Here is a 19,722-nt window from a genome sequence, read left to right on the forward strand (position 1 = left end):
CATGCAATGCCTGCGGAAGGTGTCAGATCCCCTTGAACTGTAGTCATAGATGGTTATTAATTTGGTTCTGTTGAGCCATCTTTCCAATCTTTAGTCATCTGTATATCATTTTTGGAGAAATGGGTATAAAGTCCTTTTCCATTAAAAATTTTTTTTGGTTGATTGATTTTTATTTTATGTGTTTGAGTATTTGCCTGCACATATGTAATTGTACCACATACATGCAAAGCCAGCAGAGGCCAGAAGAGGGCATCAGATCCCCTGGAACTGGAGTTATAGACCATTGTTAGTCTTCATGTGGGTGCTGAGAACTGAACCCAGGTTTTCTGCAAGAGCAGCAGTGTTCTTCTGAGCCATCTCCCCAACCGTTTTTTGTGGTCTTTTTGAAAATCAGTCTTCCTGTAGCCCCAGCTGGCCTGGAATGTGATATGTAAACCAGGCTGGCCTTGATCACACAGAGATCTGCCTGCCTCTCTCTCCCGGATTAAAGGTATGTGCCATTTTGTTGTTGAGTTTGATCTTGTCAAAACACAAAATAACAACCAAATTTCGTTAAAATGTAATTTTTTTTGTGTTAGTGATTCATGAACCAGAGAGCATCTTACTCGAAGACTTGATGAGGTAGTTCAGTAGGTAGATCTCCTGCCTAACATATACAAGATCCTGAGTCAGTTCCCGGCACCACATACACACAACATATGACTAGATGAGGCGCTCCGATGGGCTGAGCAGAGGAGGCTGGCTTTACAGGCAGAAACTGGAAAACTCAGTTGAGGTGGTGAAGGAAGAAACATGTTGAAAGAAGCTGGAAGAAGGAACAAAAGATTGATTGCTTTAGGTGACACAGAGTAGACTTGCTCATCCTGCTACCCCAAGTAGTGATGAATGCTTACAATTCATTGCTATGAATTTCAAAGTTCATTGAGTGTGTGGCACCTGATAAGAGAGACTCGTTCTGCTTTGGCCAGTCTCTTTTTATTATAATTTTTAAGCATGTGTGTATTTGTGCACATGAGTACAGTGCTAAGAGTTTCATGCTGCTGTGAGCTGCCTGATGTGGGTTCTGGGAATCAAACTCAGGGCCTTTGGAAGAGTATTATATATTCTTAACTTCTGAGCCATCTCTTCAGCCCCTGGTCAGTCAAATTAAAGGCTTTTTGAAAATTTTATTTAAATCCTTTTTTAAAATTTAGTTTTATGGATTATTAGTAACATTTACTTATCTTTTTGCAGAAATATTCTTTGGTATAGATTTGTAAGAGATTTTCATAAATTGAGCTTCTAATCCTTTGTCACATATAAATGATTTATTTTGGTCTTCATGAGTCAGGGTCTCCTTGTAGCCCCAGCTGGACTGGAACTCACTATGTAGATGAGGCTGGCCTTGAACTCACAGAGATCTGCCTGCACCTGCCTCCCGAGTACTGAGATTAAAGGAGTGCACCACCACACTTGGCATATAAATGATTTTTCTTGTCTAAAAAATTATTAATTTTTATTTATGTAGATGTGTGTGCGTGCTTGTCTTTATGTGCATGCAGTACCTGCAGATGCCAGAAGAGTGTGTCAGATCGCTTGGCTTGTTACAGGTGGTTGTGAGCCACCAGGTATGGGTGTTGGGAACCAAGCCCAGGTCCAGATTTAAATTCTCATGTGCTTTGGTACCAGAACCTGTTACTCTGTGTGATGTGGAGTCTTTTGGGGGCCCTCAGTGCTAGGGGTATTTCTCAGGGCAGGATGATGGCCATACTCCTAGCATGACCAGATTTTCCCCTGCTAGACAGAGAACTAGTAAGGTCCTGGGGTAGACACAACACTGCTTCCTGCCCTGTGCACCCTGAAGGAGATACTGTTGAAGACCTGACTGTAGAGGTGAGGAAGTTTTCTTCTTGAGAGTAAGTGACAGATTTTTGAGGACTACAGATCAACATAACTCCTAGATCCCTGGAAGCAGCCACTTCTCTTGCCTCAGTTTCTTAGATGCTCCTGAGATTGACCTGGATGTTTAGCCAACCTCTCACATGGGTCCTGTCTCCCAGGAACTCTCCTGCCTTACATCCTTTCTTTCCTGGCGACCAAGACTCATGCCTGTAACTTTTTTTGTAAAATAGTTAGGTTGGTCAGTTTTCTAAAATACCTGAGATAAAGAACTTATATGAAGGTGAGATTAGCTTTAGCTCATGGTTGCAGAGGTTCCCGTCCCTGGGTGGTTATATCTTTTGCTTTTAGGGTCTGAGGCAGCAAATCATGGCTGGGAGTGTGTATCCTGGAGAATGGAAGAGGATGGACTGGGCTCTCAATATCTTCTTCAAGGCAATGCCCAGTCACCTAGTTTCCTTGAGTTTGGCTCCAGCTCCTAAAGGTCTACCACTTTGAAATAGCATGTAGACTTGGGGCCAAGCCTTGAACACAGGGCTCTGTGGTCATTAAAGATCTAGACTATATGTCAGTGACTGATGATATATAGGGGTGACTGATGCCTTTCACTAGGAACTGCTGTCCCACAATGGAGTCTCTCCAATATTAATAAGGTCATGTGCTGTAGAAGACTAGGGTAAGGGCACAATGGAGGAGGCAGTGTTAAAGCAAGATGGTAAGACATGGACAGAACTACTAGAAAGACACATTTTCATCTTCCCTGTCTTCAGGCCCAAGTCCAGAAGGGAATAAGGTCAAGGTCAAGTGTTTATTGTAGGGTTGACCATTCTGTGCGTGTGTGTGTGTGTGTGTGTGTGTGTGTGTGAGAGAGAGAGAGAGAGAGAGAGAGAGAGAGAGAGAGAGAGTGAGAGAGAGAGAGAGAGAGAGGAAGAGAGAGAGAGAGAGGTCAACTTTGGTTATCTCAGGGCAGGATGATGGAGGAGGAGTTGTCTACGTTGCTTTTTGAGACAGGGTCTCCTCACTGAGACCTGGGTCTTGTAGATTAGGCTAGACTGGCTAGCCATTGAGCCCCAGGGGTCTGTTTGTTTCTCCCTCCCCAGAGCCAGGACTACAGTGTATGCTAGCACACCCAGCTTTTTACACGGGTGCCTCAAACTGAGGTCTTTATGCTTTGGGATGCACTTTACCAACTGAGCAATCTTTTCAGCTCAGCACCCCCTATTCCTTCTAACACAGCCAAGAAAAGAAAGAAAAACTTTCCTTAAGAATACACTCATAGTTCTCCCTATCTCATAGAAAGGCCCTCCCTGCTCTAAGGGTAGATATGAATCCACCTATACTTTATGCCTGGGTGAGCAAAGCTCAGGCTTTATGGGGAGAATGAAGACCTGAACTCTGAATCATTTCTGTGTACCATGCTATCGTGGAGCCAGCATCAGGCATTGGAAAGACGGGAGTTGGGAAGCAGATGGGCTTGAGTTGAAACTAGTTTGTGCCCTTTCAAGGTAACATCCTCTAATCTGTTTTTCTATGTGTATAGTATAGATGCTCATGTTTCCCTCACAGGATGGTTATGAAGTTGAATTATACGAAAAGCCCCACAGTTCTGCTCTGGTGGAGAAATGCAGTCACGTGGGAGAGAGAGTGAACATACAAATATGATGCTAATGGGTTAATGTTGGTAGAGATTGCACAACATGCAGAACTGGGGCAGGAGAGGGGAAGTGGCTGCTGTACAGAATCAGGAAGAGGAATGGAGTTTCCGGGGTGTCTGGAGAGTGAAGGTATGGGGGCAAAGGGTCTCCCTGAGCAGAGAGGTTCGGCTGTTTGTAAGCTCATGCTGTGCTTGGAACTCATGTCCCCAGAAGGTGGAGCCCACAGTCCAACCTCAACCTAATGTGGGATGCAGCTTGCTAACTGTTCCTATTTCTAGATTCTGTCCCTTTGCCTTTGGGCCCCTTTGCTCTCTATTACTAGGCTAGTCCTTCACCCCAGCATGTCCATGCCTTTCACCTTTTGCTTTCTTGACTAAATCACACAGTTCACCACGTCTCAGCTTAAATGCTGCTTTCTTGGTGAAGCCTCTTCTCCCCTTAACTCCTGAGTCCCTTTATTTAAAATGTGTATAAGGCTGGAGCCAGTGACTGCACACCTACAGGTGTGCACCTCATACACCCAGTATTTGGGAGGTGGAAGCAGGAGAACTAGGAGTTCAAGGTCTTCCTTAGCTATATAGTGAGTTCAAAACCAGCCTGGGCTACATGAGACCCTATCTCAAAAACAAAACAAAACAAAACAAACAACAGTAACAAAAGATTTATTATCTTGGGACTGGAGAGATGGCTTAGTGGTTAAGAACATTGACTGCTCTTGCAGAGGACCCAGGTTCAACTCCCACACCTTCATGGTGGCTAATAACCATCCTAACTCCAGTCCCAGGGGATCCGATACCTTCTGACTTCCATGGGTATTGCACGACATGGGTACACTTACACAGAGGCAGGCAATACACTCATTCACTTAAAAAACAAAAATAAAATATTTTAAAAAGATTTTCTATCTTAAGCATTTGTAAATAGACAATTTGGTAGGGCTAAGTACATAGAAAATGCTATACAACCAATCTTCAGAATTTTTTATAACTTGTGAAACAGAAACTACCATTGAACAACTTCCCCTTCCCCTTCTCTCCAGCTCCTGGCACCCGCCATTCTACTTATGCTTCCTACTGTGAACACTGGTGGTATTTTCTGCAGCATTTGTGTTTTTGTGATGGTTTTCCTTCATCTGGTGTAAAGGCACCCTGGTCCATCCCCGTCCTTCCATTCTTGTCACAGGGGCCTTGTCTTGGCCTTTTCTGTCAGACTCATGTTGTAGTTGTAAAGTCATCTCAGAAGCTCCAAGTCTGCTTTGCACCCTCTGTTTGTCCTCTAGCTCAGCACATGGTGCGTAGTAGGAACTCTGTTGTTTTTTTGGTTTTGTTTTTTTTCTGGTCTTTTTGAGTATATAGTATATACCTGAAGTCCCAGCACTTGGAAAGTAGAGGCAGGAGGATCAGGAGTTCAAGGTCATCCTTAAAGTACAGTGAATTTGAGGCTAGCCTGAGACCAGCAACTCTCAAAAAGACACTTGTCAATGGTCAGTGAACTAGGATGACTACATTTGGGCTTTCTTTTTTCAGCATTTTATTTATTTATCTATTTTAGTTTTTATGAATGCTTTGCCTGTATATATGTAAGTGTACCACAGATGTGCAAATGCCTGTGGAGGCCAGAAGAAGGTATTGGATCCCCTGGAACTAGAGTTAGAGATGGTTGTTAGCCACCATATGGGTGTTGGGACCAAATCCGGATTCTCTGAAGAACAACCAGTGTCCTTAACTGCTGAGCCATCTCTCCAGCCCCACATCTAGACTTTTTTTCTGTTTGGTTTTGTTGTTCTTTTTGAGACAGGGTCTCCCTGCTGTAGCCCAGCTGACCTGGAACTCTTGTGTAGACCAGGCTGGCCTTGAACTCACAGAGATCTGCCTGCCTCTGCCTCCCAAGTGCTAGGATTAAAGGCACACACCACCACACCCAGCACGTCTGGACTTTCTAAGCAGTGTCTCCAAATAAGGCCACATTCACAGGTCCTGGGAGTTGGGATAGAAACATATCTTTTTGGGAGCTACAATTCAACTATACCCTGTAAGGATTCTGTCCCTTTTGACCACACATCACACTTTTTATCGTTTTAGGTAGCTGCCAGGGACTGGAAAGAGAGGGGAATGGGAAACTATTCAATGGTAGTTTCAGTTTCACAAGTTGAATAGAGTTCTGGGGACTGTGGGAGACTCTAATGTGGAAGTTTGATGTCACTAGTATTTATATCTTATTTTTCAGATTGAATTCATCCTATGCTGAAGATGTTTCCAGAACAACAGAAGGAGGTAAGTCACCACAAATCTGAAAATTACCCATGCATTTTCGCTAATTGCAGATTAGTTCAAGCACTAACCATAAGCCAAGGACATCCCAGTGGAGGGCTGATAGAAGACAGAATACCTGCTCTCCTGCTATGATAATTCTGTCCCCACTATATAGGCCTATTCATGGCCTTCAGTTTCTGGTTCCTGTGACTCAGCTATAGAGCACTCTGTGGCTTGTCAAAAGCATCTCCTCCTGGGACTCAGAATTATCCCAGATTCTGCCTCCAACTGTCTGCCTAACCACCTCTCTCTGGTCTGTTCCCTTGGTTTTCTACTCCATTGACTCATCACTGACTATTCCCAGCTTTGAATGATGGTCTGTTATTAGTTACAGGTCTGTCCCTAGTTATTTTTTGTTTGTTTTCCACACAACTCAAGCAAGGCTGTCCTTTCCTGACTGCAGCCTGGGCTTATAAGCCTCCAAAGCCCAGCTACCTGGGCTTCCATCTGGGGTGGAGCTAATGTAGTTTGCTCTTTGCTGTCCACAGGAGATTGGTTCTAGAAACATTCTCCTACCCCATAGATACCATGGCCTAAGGATGCTAAAGCTCCTTACATAAAATGTGTGTTTGCATGTAACTTGCCCAATCCTCCTGTGTACGTACTTGGAGTCTCAAGTAGCCCATGCTGGCCTTGAACTCCCTAAGCAGCCAAGACTGGGCTTGAACTTCTGATCCTCTTGCTTCCAAAACCCAAAGGTTGGGATTGAAGGTATGTGGTATCATGCCCAGCCTTCTATATACTTTAAATCATCTCCAGATGACTTAAAATGCCAAATGCAATGCAAATGCCATGTTAATAGTTATATTGTTTAGGGGGAAATGATTAGGAAAAAGTCTGTATATGTCTATTACAGATGCAAATTTTTCTTTTCAAAACTTTTAGTTTTGTTTCTTAAAATAGGGTCTCATTTTGTAGCCTCACTATGTAGCCCAAGCTGGCCTTGAACTTCTGCCTCAGACCACCTTTCTTTTTTTTCTTTTCTTTTTCCTGTTTTTGCTTTTTTTTTGTCTTTTTTGTCTTTTTGAGACAGAGTCTTCCTGTAGCCCCAGGTGGCCTGGAACTCACTATGTAGACCAGGCTGGCCTCGAACTCAGGAACTCAGAGATCTGCCTGCTTGCTGTGCCACCTGCTTGCTGTGCCACCACGCCTGGCTGACTACCTTTCTTATAAATAATTATATAAGAGTATTATATCATTGGGGCTGGAGAGATGGCTCAGTGGTTAAGAGCACTGACTGCTCTTGCAGAGGACCCAGGTTTGAGTCCCAGCACCCACATGGTGGCTATGAACCGTCCTTAACTCCAGTTCCAGGGGAATCCGAAGCCCTCTTCTGACCTCTGTGGCATTGCATGACACGAGTGCACTCACATACATTTAGGCAATACACTCATACACATAAAAAATAAAAAATAATAAAATATTTTTGAAAAAGAGTATTATATCATTAAGGAATTTTTTTGGAGCTTGAGGACAATTTGATTAAAGAAAAAAAAAATCTCCGCAGTCAAGTTGTAAATCTCAGTAGCTGCCTGGAGAAGGAGAATGGAGGAGAGAAGGGAAAAGGCCTGTGCCATTTGAGTTAAGCTGCCATGTGGGTCAGCCACATAGAGGTAGGTAGCCATCTGATGGGGAGGGGAGCTTTAGAGATAGATTGAAGCCCAAAGAGTTAGGGAAAGCATGCTTAGAAAAAAAGATAGAGCCGGGCGTGGTGGTGCACACCTTTAATCCCAGCCCTTTGGAGGCAGAGGGAGGCTGATCTCTGTGAGTTCAAGGCCAGCCTGATCTACATAGTGAGTTCCAGGACAACTGGGACTACAGGGAGACCCTGTCTCAAAAAGACCCCCCCCCAAAAAAAAGATAGAGAAGGAAAAGTTAATTTTCTGAAGCCACAGGTCTGTGACCCTGTAAGCTACTGTGTTGGGGGTGGGGGTAGGGGGTGCAAATTCTGGGAAGAAAAGTACATTATCTCATTAAAGAGATAGTTATTCCACTTATCTAGTGATTATTGCACCTTCCTGATGTATGGGTCCTCGGTCAGGTGATTGACTCTGCCCAACTGGAATGTTAGGTCTCTATCCAGGCCAGAGATTCCAATCTCTTGACCAGAAGGAAATATTTTTCCTTTAACCATTAAGGATTTTTTTTTTTTGGTCTTTTTGAGATAGGGTTTTCCTGTAGCTCCAGCTGGTCTGGAACTCAAGAGATTGGCCTGCCTCTGCTGGGACTAAAGGCACCATGCCTGACTACCATTAAGGAATTTTAAGATAGCAATTCCTTTAAATTCTCCTCCAAAGGAGAAAAGATATATTGCAAATAGATAGAGATATAATGTTAATTTAGTTTAGTTTCTGTCAGCAAGAAATAAACATATCAAAGGGAGATCCTACACATACTGTAGTATAGTAACATTTGATTGATCATCAGCTATCTATTTTCCACATGTACCTGGAATGCTCTGGCTTCTAAGCCATTGCTCTTAGAGCAGAGCCAGAGCTCCTGCATGTGGCTTCTAGGTACCTGTAGGTTATTCTCCATACTTCCCACCTCTCCCTGACTCTAGGGAACTTCTCACTCCTTGTTTCTGAGTTAGTTTGGAACCTTGACTACAATCTTGTCCCTGGATCATTTCAGTTGTTGCCCTCCTGCCTGGAGTCAGCCCTTCCCTTGCTAGCATCCCATGCTGAAAGGGGCTAGTGCCTCCTATTCCTTCAGGTCTCAGTTGGGGATCAAAAAGATGCTTCCACACTGGGGAGACTAAGGCAGGCAGATCTGTGAGTTCAAGGCCAGCTTGGCCTTACATAGTGAATTCCAGGCTAGCCAGGGATACATAGTGAGACCTTGTCTCAAAAAACAAACAAAACAAAAACAAAAAAAGATGCTTCTTACAGCCTCATTTTCAAAAGGCATTTTCATCTTTTTGCCTGCTCCCAAAACAAACACCCTGTAGTCAATGCCATATAGAGGTAGCAAAGTTCATGAAGCCTAGTGACTGGCTATTGCTTATTTTAAAATAAGTCAAGATCCCCCTAATTGTGCATGTAAGGGACAAATGCACTATCACTGATTGTTCTAGAAGCTAAGCCAAGGATGCATTGTTTGTGTAAGCACTTTCCAGTTGGTGCCCATAGATAGCAGTCATTACTAATTAATCATGAGGTTGGTATGTAGATTAAGATGTATTTGCTATCTTTGTTTGGGATACAGATGGCCAGGAGCGAAATCTTGTTTCTACAGAGCTGGTAGTGCCAGCCTCAAAGTTTGGTAATATATATTTTTTTAAGATTTGGGAAATGCAGTCTCTCTTGTTAAAGCAGCTTTATTACTGCAATAAATCTAGCAAGAGGAGAAAAGAGAGCGAGAATCTCCCTTGTTAGTTAAACATGGTCCATTTGCACATTGGTTTCAATCCCCAGGAGAGCAGTATCTGAGCTGATGGATCGTCCCATAAAAAGGCCTTGGCATTGGGCCATTGTAAAATTAAAATGAATTCAGACTCATTCATGCATGCAACTTTAATTTACAATTAAAATATTATGGTTACATATTTTAATAAGAATAATTAGACAGACCCAACTGAATCAACTCTTGTGTTTAATGAGACAGAACCCAGAATGCAAATGGAAAGGCAGGTGGGTGTGACAGGAGACCCGAAGCAGACAGCATCTTTTGTGGAGTCAGGCATTTTTGCTCATTTTATGTTCTAATGTCCAGAATGAGTAGTTTGATTTCTTTGCATCTCTAAGGACCTTTGCCCCTAACCATGTTGAAACTTGTCTTCCGAAGCCCGGGAGAAAGCAACTTCCTCCTGCAGGACACATTCTGTTTCATGGAGTCTTGAACCTCTTAAGCTGCTGCTCCCCCTTGAAGACACTGGGCTTCTTCAGTAGCTGGTATAACTGGAACATTCTTTCGTGATGAGACCTGAAGCATGGGTGGAAGCCCCTTTTGTCTGTCTGAGTATACATATATGCCTAGCTTTCTATTTCCTGGATCATGAAAGCTGTCTTCTCCCTTTAGAGACATACCTTAAGGATAAGAAATTTTGTTCTTTATAATGCTCATACTTCACCATGGGGAGTAATAGGCAAACACCAGTTATTGGCACTTGGGTGATGATAAATCCATGAGCTCTTTGGCTGGCTATACCCAGGGTAGGGCAGGCCCAAATGCCCCAGGAGAGTTCCATGGGCAACCAGGACCCCACACACAGGGAGGAAGCAGGGTGCTACAGGGAGATGGGAGGGACTTGTTGCCATTTTGGATGAATAGCCTTTAGTACGTGTTAATTTGTTCAAGATATGCTAATGCTGGCCAGTGGTAACATTTTGGACTTGCTCTAAGAAAAGGTGGTGGGTTTGTATACTTCGATTTTTGAGACAAATTCTCACTGTGTAGGCCAGGCTGACCTTGAAATCACTATTTAGTCCGGGGAAGCCGCCAACTCATGGTGATCCTTTTGCCTCAGCCTCCTAAGTGCTCAGATTACAGGTTCAGATCGCTATACCCAGTTTGGTGTTTATTTTTATTTGTGTTTTTGCAATGCTAAGATTGACAAGCATGTAGACAAGCACGCTACCACTGTGCTATATTGCCACACCTGAAAACATGAGGGTGTCTTGATATTGGGCTACTGATTGGAAATGGACTAGGCTTTGAATTAATGAATATCATTAAAGATAGAAACTATTGCCTGGTGTCTTGTGACCCTGGGGCCTTTGGCCCTCCCTCAAATCTAAATTTGTTATTCTCTTTTCCTTCTTCCTTTCTTATTCCCTCACCCTGCTTCTCCTTAAAATTTTTTTTTTTTTTATTTTGGGGGCTGGAGAAATGCTTTGTGTTTGAGAGCACTGGCTGCTCTTCCAGAGGGCTTGGGTTTAGATCCCAGCATCCATATATGGAGGTTAACAACCCTCTGTAAACTCCAGTTCCAGGTGATCCAATGCCCTCTTCTAGCCTCTGTGGGTATTGTATGAAATGGGTGCACTTACATACATGCAGGTAAAACATTCATACTTATAAAATAAAATAAATTTTAAAAATGTGAGCTGGGCACGGTGGCACACAGCTTTAGTCCCAGCACTCGGGAGGGAGAGGCAGGCAGATCTCTGTGAATTCTAGGCCAGCCTGGTCTCCATAGTGAATCCAGGCCAGCTGTGGCTACAGGGAGACCCTGTCTCAAAAAGACCCAAAAAATGTTTGTATTTAATTAATTAATTATTATTTATTTATTTATTTATTTATTTGGTCTTTTTGAGACAGGGCCTCCCAATAGCCCCACCAGGCCTGGAATTCATGTAGACCAGGCTGGTCTCAATCTCACTGAGATCCACTTGCTTTTGTCTCCTGAGTGCTGGGATTAAAGGCATGTACCACCACGCCTGGTTCAAATTTCTATTTTTCTTAACAAATTTTAAACCTTTATTTTTTAATTATGTGTACATGTGTGTGCTGTCGAAACCAGCAGAGAGCATCAGATCCCCTGGAATGGGATTCCAGGCAGTTGTAAGCGCCCAAGGTTGGGTGCTGGAAACTGAGCTCCTCCTGTCCTAAGAGCAGCATGAGCCATGTCTCCAGCCCCTCCCTCTTCTTATTCTCAGTCACTGACATGATGCTCAGTTACTGAGTTACCCTACTAAAAAATACACTTTCTATAAGAGCGAATGTATTCTTCAGTAAGAAAAGAAAAGCAGCTTGGAATATTATCCCTCCCCGGCTTACACATGGTTCCGTAAAGTGCTGGTCTTATTCCAAGCACTTTGTGTGTCACTTGTGGACTCGACTTCATTCTGAGTTCCAAAAGATCTCTCTCTCTCTCTCTCTCTCAGATTTTAAAAGATTTGTTCCCTGCAGAATATTTTTGGGAAAGTTTGAAGGAAAAGAATAAAGCTTGAGACATTTCTCCCAGCCTTTTCCTAAACTTACATGTATGTCTTAAATTTTCTTTTAGAGCTGAGTGTGGTGGCGCACACCTTTAATCCCAGCACTGAGAGGCAGAGGCAGGTGGATCTCTGTGAGTTCAAGGCCAGCCCAGTTTACATAGCCAGTTCCAGGCCAGCTGGGACTACAGGGAGACCGTGTCTCAAAAGACCAAAGGGAAAAAAAAAAGACTTTAGAGTTTAGCATTCTAATACATTTTATAAACTACTTTGCCACCAGGCGTGGTGGCACACACCTTTGATCCCAGCACTTGTGAGGCAGAGGCAGGTGGATCTCTGTGAGTTCGAAGCCAGCCTGGTCTACACAGTAAGTTCTGGGGCTACAGGAAGACCCTGTCTTAAAAAGACAAAAAACAAAACTACTTTACTAGCTGTGATTAAGTTAGAAGTGATTGGAAAAAAGGGCATAAATTTATCTTCGCATTTGTTAATAAATGAAAAAGAACAAGTTGATGGTGGGAAAAATCTCACAAACTGCATTAGTCTATGATCAAGGTTGGTGTTGGTAGCCAAGAGTCAGGGTGACAGCAGGTACTCTGATGGGGTGAAGATGGCCCTTCACCTCTGTGGTTTTCCTTCCAAATACCAAAACCCTCAGTCTAGCACCAGATACCTCCTAACTGAGGAACATCTACCAAAGACCCGATTAGTCACCAGGGTCACCAAGGTCATCAAAAGCAAGGGAACTTTGTGAAAGTGTCACTGACCAACCGGAGCCTAAGGAAGACAGGGTGAATGAGCTTGTGGTGTCCTGGATAGGAGGGACAGTTGCAGGAGAGCTGTTGTTTATCTAATACTAAAGTAAATAATCTTGCTCCCAGAGAATTCAATTATAGCAGAATCCCACACAGCATAATATTTACTGTTGCTCAAAGATCACAGCCCAGGTTTTGAAGAGGCAAACCTGAGTCAGAAACCCAGCTCGGCCTTGCTGGTCATCTGACTCTTGGGCCAGTTGCTTAAGTTTTTCTTATCTGTAAAGTTGGGATCATATTACTGAGCTCTTAGGGCTATCGTGACAAAAGGAAAATGTGTGACAGAACACAGAGCCTGACACACACCAGAGCATTGTACACTGTCACTCTTTATTAATTTCATCTCCTGTTATGGCTATGGGAAGAAAAGACAAGCTAGAGAGATAAAGGTTGAATCTGGGGTTCAACCAAAGGAGTAACAGGGACCATGGAAATCAAAGAGTACTTATTACAAGAGAACACAGCAATTAGATTTTCACAGAGCTTAGTGGCCTCTCTCATAGGAAGCTGTTTTCTCATGGAGTACAGTAAGGATGAGTTAGTTTAAATTTTTAATTCTAACTCTGCCTGGTGTTTCCTTTCATACTAGATATAGTCATTAGGCCAAAGAAGTCATTAAAGTGTTTAATAAGGTTATTAAATTGACTAACAGTGGCTGCAGAAGCCATTTCCATAGGAAATCCATATGATTCCAGGTATGAGACGTGGGGCCGTCCTCTGTGGCTGACAGCCTGTCAACATCCCCATGAAGGATGGAGGGCAGGTCATGAGGGATGCGTCTAATTAAGAGATTATAGGTGAACCTTGGCTGCCTGGGCATGCTGTTCTTAGCTGGAAGTATGGTGAAACTCCACTAATTTCTACTAATTGCAGGGTGGGGGAGGAGAGGCCCACTGAATTATAGAATATTTTAAAATAAATGTACTTTTATTACATTCGAGTACATATTTTAACTCCAACTAGGCTAACAAATTGTTGCCTGGTACAAGTCTTAGGGGACTGAGTTACTGAAGGTATCAGAATGATTTTCAATTATTTCTATGTAAATAGGCTCTTCTGGAGTTCTTTAGGGTGCTGGAGAACAGTTTGTTCTCATAGATCTTAAGCATTGTACAGGTTGCCTCCTGCTGTTAATTGGGGCACCCTTAGAGGACAGGGTTGGTACATTAAGATAGACTTGAGACCAGCTGTGAAATAACATAACCATTAATATGTCTTGTCTAAGAAGCCTGGTGAATGAGGTTTATATTTCAGCTGAAGTTTAATTTTGATTGTTTTCCCTGAAGGCGATTTGCTCATTCCTGTAGGCGTTCACTGATTGGTTGACCGGTGTGAGTGAGTGCACTGGAGGTGGCAGGCATTCAGGCCAGCCCAAACTCCTGCAGGATCTGGTGGGACCTGTGAGAGGGCCCCTGGGTGTGAGTAGCACAACACAGTGCAGCTGTTGTGAGCTGGGAAGCAGGAGAGGCTCTGAAGAGAGTCAGATAAGTCAGATCAGGTAACTCTGAGAAGGGCTTCCAGAAGGAGTGGTGGTTGTATTTGAAAAATGAATTCAAGTGGGGCTTGGTGGCGCATGCCTTTAATCCCAGCACTTGGGAGGCAGGTGGATCTCTGTGAGTTTGAGGCCACCCTGGTCTACATAGTGAGTTCCAGGCCCGCTGGGACTATAGGGAGACCCTTTCTCAAAAACCCCAAAAAAAAAAAAAAAAGCATTGACGTTAGCAAAATAATAGTGAAAGAAAAAAGATGGGGAGATGATGGGGTGCCGAAGAAAATGAAAATGGGCCTACATTGGTTATCCTAGCAGGAAGACCAGACCAGCTGTTCAAAGGCATGGAGCTGTGAAATGGAATGTTGTTTGGGGCCATAAGCTTCACCTTTCCAGATAAGTAGAGAGACTCATGAAAGGCTGTTCCATGCTAGCTTGAGTGAGGGGGCCTTTGATAGGTTTTTTGCAGGGCAGCAATGTTATCAACTGTGTGCTTTGGAGCCATGCTTGTTTTAGTGTGTCAGAGGCAGTGGGTATGTGCCCAGAGATAGCTTGATAGTGCTTAATGTGGGGCAAGTGGTCCTTGAAGCTGGGAAGTGGCAGAGGGAATGGGATTTAGATATGCTGGATGACATGTGACTTTCCTGGGAGATGGAATAAACATCTATTCACCCTAGATAGGGCTCTAAGGGTAGGCCAAAGAAATGATTCCACCCCAGACTAGCTTTGTGACCTAATTAGTTTATTGAGTTTAATTACAGGACTGTGGGTGGCTCAAAGGCAGCTGCAGAGAGGCCCACACATCATCAAGGACGCATGAAAGCTGTAACCCTGGAATTGGGCGCTCCAGCAGTCTCCTTCCCCAGCCATTGTTTACCACTTCAGAAACCTCTAGAAAGCTGAGCCTTAGAAGTTTCCTTAGCTTTCTGAGTCTTGGGAGGTTCGGTTCTTCCTCCAGGAAGGAATGTTTCAGTTGGAAGGGAATAGACATACAAGATGATTTCTTAGAAGGGGAATCTGAGGCCAGGCATGGTGGCACACGCCTTTAATCCCAGCACTTGGGAGGCAGAGGCACGTGGATCTCTGTGAGTTCAAGGCCAGCCTGGTCTACATAGTGAGCTCCAGGACAGCTGGGGCTACAGAGAGACCCTATCTCAAAAAGACCAAAAAAAGAAAAAAAAGCATTTCTGTATTCCAGTGTAATTTTAGAGTATGTTTTAAACATACCCTTCTGTAGATAAAGATTACATTTAACGAGTAATATTCCAACCTGTTGAAAGGAAGAGATTCTTTACCACAGTCCACTGTTACGTTGTCTAACCCATTTACAAATATTATGAAGTGCCTGTTTTGAGCAAGTGCTACGAGAAATCTTTAGACAGTTGGTGAAGAACTATACTGTTAGAGTGTTTCTTTCTGAGTTCCTAAATCAGTATTTTTAACTTAAAAAAAAAAAAGACCACTAGTCAGGCATGGTGGCATACATCTGTAATCTTCCTGCCTCAGCCTCTTGAGTGCTGGGATTACAGGTACGAGCTGCCCTGGCCCATTTCCACTGTTGTTTACTCTGCATGAAGACCCACCATTTCAGTAGCAGGCACATGTTTTCCATCTACTGTTGATGTGTGTCACTGAGCTGTTGGAAATAGTTAATTTTCATTTGATAGATCCTAGAATGTCTTTCTCTTGAGTGGAAAAGTGGTGTTGCCAACACCCTCAGTGGGAATGAGGCTTCCATGTGGCCTGGTGACTCAGAGCCATCCCTTAGTCCACCATCAGGCAGTATGCCCAGGACCACTTTACTTTGGGGGGGCCATTGAAAATATTTTAATTTCTTTTAACATCAGAAGAATAGGGGCTGGAGAGATGGCTCAATGGTTAAGAGCCCTGGCTGCTTTTGCAGAGGACCTTGGGTTTGGTTTCAAGAACCCACATAGTGGCTAACAATCATCCGTAACTACAGTTCCAGGGAATCTGACTCCCTCTTCTGGACTCCCCAGACATTGCACACACAGGTATACTTAACATGCAGGCAAGACAGTCATATACATAAAATAAAAATGTTAAAAATTCAGAAGAATGAACTTTTAGGTCACAGAAAGGATTTGAAATATTAATAAAGTTATCTTTACATTAGTGTAGTTAAAAAGAAAGGCTGATTATTTATTTATGAAAGTGTCCATGAGGGCAAAAGTACCTGAGATGAAAGCCAGAAGAAAGCCTGAGTATGTGCAGGGTTGCAGGCTCAGTGGGGATGTGTCTGTTCTGGATTTGGGGTCTTCTCTTTTCTTTGTGATCTACTTATCATTGGTGTATTCACACTGGTGTGGCTGTGGACCCTAACCTACCTACCTTCCTTCCTTCCTTCCTTCCTTCCTTCCTTCCTTCCTTCCTTCCTTCCTTCCTCCCTCGTTGTTTGGTTTTGGTCTTTTCTCGACAGGGTCTCCCTGTAGCCACACCTGGCCTGGAACTCACTATGTAGAACAGACTGGCCTTGAACTCACAGAGATCCACCTGACTCAGCCTCCCGAGTGCTGGGACTAAAGGTGTGTCCCTCACACCTGGCTTCTCTCTCTCTCTTTCAGCAGAGAAAATGTAGATTTATTAAGGAAAATTGAGAAAGAATGCCTGAGAGTGGGCGTGGCGCCAAGGGAGGAATATCCCCTAACCTATTTATATTTCTCTTCATTGATTCATTGAGGATTGGTTGATTCTAGGAACTGTGTGTATGTGAAAAGTGCTGTAGGAAGATGAATTTGACACACACATACACAGATCTACACCCACATGTACATACACAGATACACATATACATACACACGTACATACACAGACACACTCACACATATACATACACACATATACACAAGACTAAGGTCAGAGCACAGACAAGGAGCTGTGTGCCTGGGTTTTGCTTCTGTCAAAATTTTTGGCAGTATCTATTTTATCCCTGACCCACTCTATTAGGAGATATTAGAGATACTTTGCTTTAAAAATTGTTTTTATCCGCCAGGCGTGGTGGCACATGCCTTTAATCCCAGCACTTGGGAGGCAGAGGCAGGTGGATCTCTGAGTTCAAGGCCAGCCTGGTCTACATAGTGAGTTCCAGGCCAGGTGGGGCTACAGGGAGACCCTGTCTCAAAAAGACAAAAAAAAAATGTTTTTATCCATCTCCTTATAATTTAGAATGTGCCTTTTAAGAAATTATGAGGCTATCAAGATGGCTCAGCAGCAGGCAGGGGCACCAGGCTGATGGCCTGAGTTCTGTCCCTGGAACCTGCCAACTCACCCGGTGGAAGGAGAGAACTGTCTTCCACAAGCTGTCCTCTGACCTCCACAAACGAGCACACACACACACACACACACACACACACAAAGTTAAAAAAAAAAAGGCCAAAATGTTCAGAGCTTTGTGGGGTTGGAGAGATGACTCCATGGTTAAGAGCACTGGCTGCTCTTATAGAGGACCCAGGTTCGATTCCCAGAACCCACGTGGCAGCTCATAACCATCTGTAACTCCAGTTCCTGGGGATCCGAGCCCTCTCTAACGCATTGCATGTCATGGGTGTACTTCTATACATGCAGGCAATACACTCATACGCATAAAAAAAGTTTATACAATGTTATCTGATTCTGTCCCTGAAATGATTTTATATAAAATGAGGTTGGACATGGAGCCACTTGCCTGGGATCCTAGCCCTTATGAGGTGGAGGCAGGAGAGTCATGAATTTGAAGCCAGCCTGGACTACACAGCAAGACCAACCTCAAGAAGACAAAAGAGAACTGGGCTTGGTGGTTCATGTCTGAAGTCTCAGCACTTGGGAGGCTGAGGCAGGAAGATTGCTATGAATTTGAGGTTATTCTGGGCTGTAGAGTGAGACTCTGTCCCAAACAACACAACACAAAACAAAACACAATAGGAGGGGAACAAGTGCAATGAAAAGATACAAAAATAGGCCTTTTGGGGTCATAAACTCATAATCCCTAGATACTGAAGACAAAGGGTATGTTGCTTTAGAGGACAAGACTTGATAGGTAGCAAAAGGTATTTTCAGGATGCATAGACTTATTTTTCTGCTTTTGAAAAATATCTTCTGCTCACACCTTTTTTGGGGGGGGGTGTCATTTTTTTTGAGACAGGGTCTCCCTGTAGCTCTAGCTGGCCTAGAACTCCCTATGTAGACAAGGCTGGCCTTGAACTCACAGAGATCCACCTCCCTCTGCCTCCTGAGCACTGGTACTAAAGGCATGTGTCACCACATCCGTCCTGTGCATGCTTCAGGAGGCAGAGGTAGGTGAATCTCTGTGAGATCAAGGCCAGCCTACTCTCCATAGCAATTTCCAGGCCAGTTAGAGGGCTCCAGGGAGACCCTGTCTCAAAACAACAACAACAACAACAACAGAAAAAAACAAAAAAAACTAAACTTTTGTGAACCTGGTGTGGTGGTACACGCCTTTAATTCTGGGGCTTGGGAGGCACATGCAGATGAATCTCTATGAGATTGAGACCAGCCTGGTCTACATGGTGAATTACAGGCCCGCTGGGGCTACAGAGTCTCAAAAAGACACCCCCCCCAAAAAAAATATCTTCTGTACTTAAAACTCTTATTTATTATCTGCAAGGCAGCATGGTGGTTGGCCATTCCCGCGGCCTGCCTTTTGTTCTGAGTGTTTGCAGCCTGTCCCTCAAATAGTCCAAAACAAAGCAGTAAGAGATGCCTGCCTCAAAGGGCCAATTCTAACAAAAACCAGCCATTTAAAAAATAAATCAGAACATTTATGATTGTTTAGGGAACAAGTTATACACTTCACTTTACCATGCCAAATATGATACTTTTTACTGTATGTGTTCATATTTTAAAACTAAACCTTTCTAGTAAAGAAAAGCAGTTAGTAGGCACATTCTTGTGAGGTTGGACCTGCATACACAGTGGATTTCAGCTCCCATTGCTTGCTTTTCAAGTGACCTTTGTTATGCTTCCTTATTCGTGTCCTAGAACACAATTTCTAGATGGGGCCTATAGTTATTTGAGTTATTTGTAAGAAACTACTGCACTGAAAATCTGACAAAGGCATGAACTTATTTTTCATAATTGAATATTAAAATTGATTTTAGTGTGTACCTTCTTATTTGTGGATAATCTGTGTCATTATCCATAAGCATGTTCTGTTCAGTTTTGCATTTTAAAAATTCCATTTGCGGTAAGAGTGTTTTCTGGACCTGCTCGTGACATCTGATTCATGAAGCTCACTTCTTGTTTTCTAAAGCTGGCAACCACATTGGCCAAAGCTCCGTGTGGTTTGGGTCTAGCACAGTTCTTTCAGCTCCCTCAGCTTCACTTGTGATTCTGAACACATTTCTTTGTTTATGATGCCCTTCCAGGAATTCGTAAGTGTTTGGGTCCGAGATCCAAGGATTCAGAAGGAAGACTTTTGGCATTCTTATATTGACTATGAGATATGTATTCACGTAAGTATGGGGTTGCTAGAAAATAGAAAGCATAGCAAATTCTAGGAAGTGTACATTTAATGTAACTTAATGATATACCTGAAATGGGAAAAGTTCCAAAGAACTGAATTTGAATGATTACAGATAGGCTTATATCTCACTGAAGTAGTCAGGGGATTCCTGAGGCTGAAAAATTGCTTATTCAAAGCCCTTATTGCACTTCTTTAAATATATATATATATAT

General features: G+C 43.3%; 1 protein-coding gene across 3 annotated transcripts in view; it reads left to right on the top strand.

Annotated features, from left to right (window-relative positions):
• The window catches only part of Snx10 (sorting nexin 10), a 71,506-nt gene that overhangs the window by 37,383 nt on the left and 14,401 nt on the right, over positions 1-19,722 (top strand). For 2 of the 3 annotated variants that reach the window (XM_008841497.2, XM_008841496.2), the window contains 2 exons: positions 5,760-5,806; positions 19,413-19,499. In XM_008841497.2, the coding sequence (XP_008839719.1) occupies positions 5,774-5,806; positions 19,413-19,499 (120 nt within the window). In that variant the 5' untranslated portion in view covers positions 5,760-5,773. Of the gene's footprint in view, positions 1-3,640; positions 3,663-5,759; positions 5,807-19,412; positions 19,500-19,722 lie in introns of those variants that run through there. The other variant, XM_029567564.1, reaches the window with a different exon arrangement.

This window comes from Nannospalax galili, unplaced genomic scaffold (genome assembly GCF_000622305.1).
Source record: "Nannospalax galili isolate Female #2095 unplaced genomic scaffold, S.galili_v1.0 scaffold158, whole genome shotgun sequence".
Lineage (NCBI taxonomy): Eukaryota > Metazoa > Chordata > Mammalia > Rodentia > Spalacidae > Nannospalax > Nannospalax galili.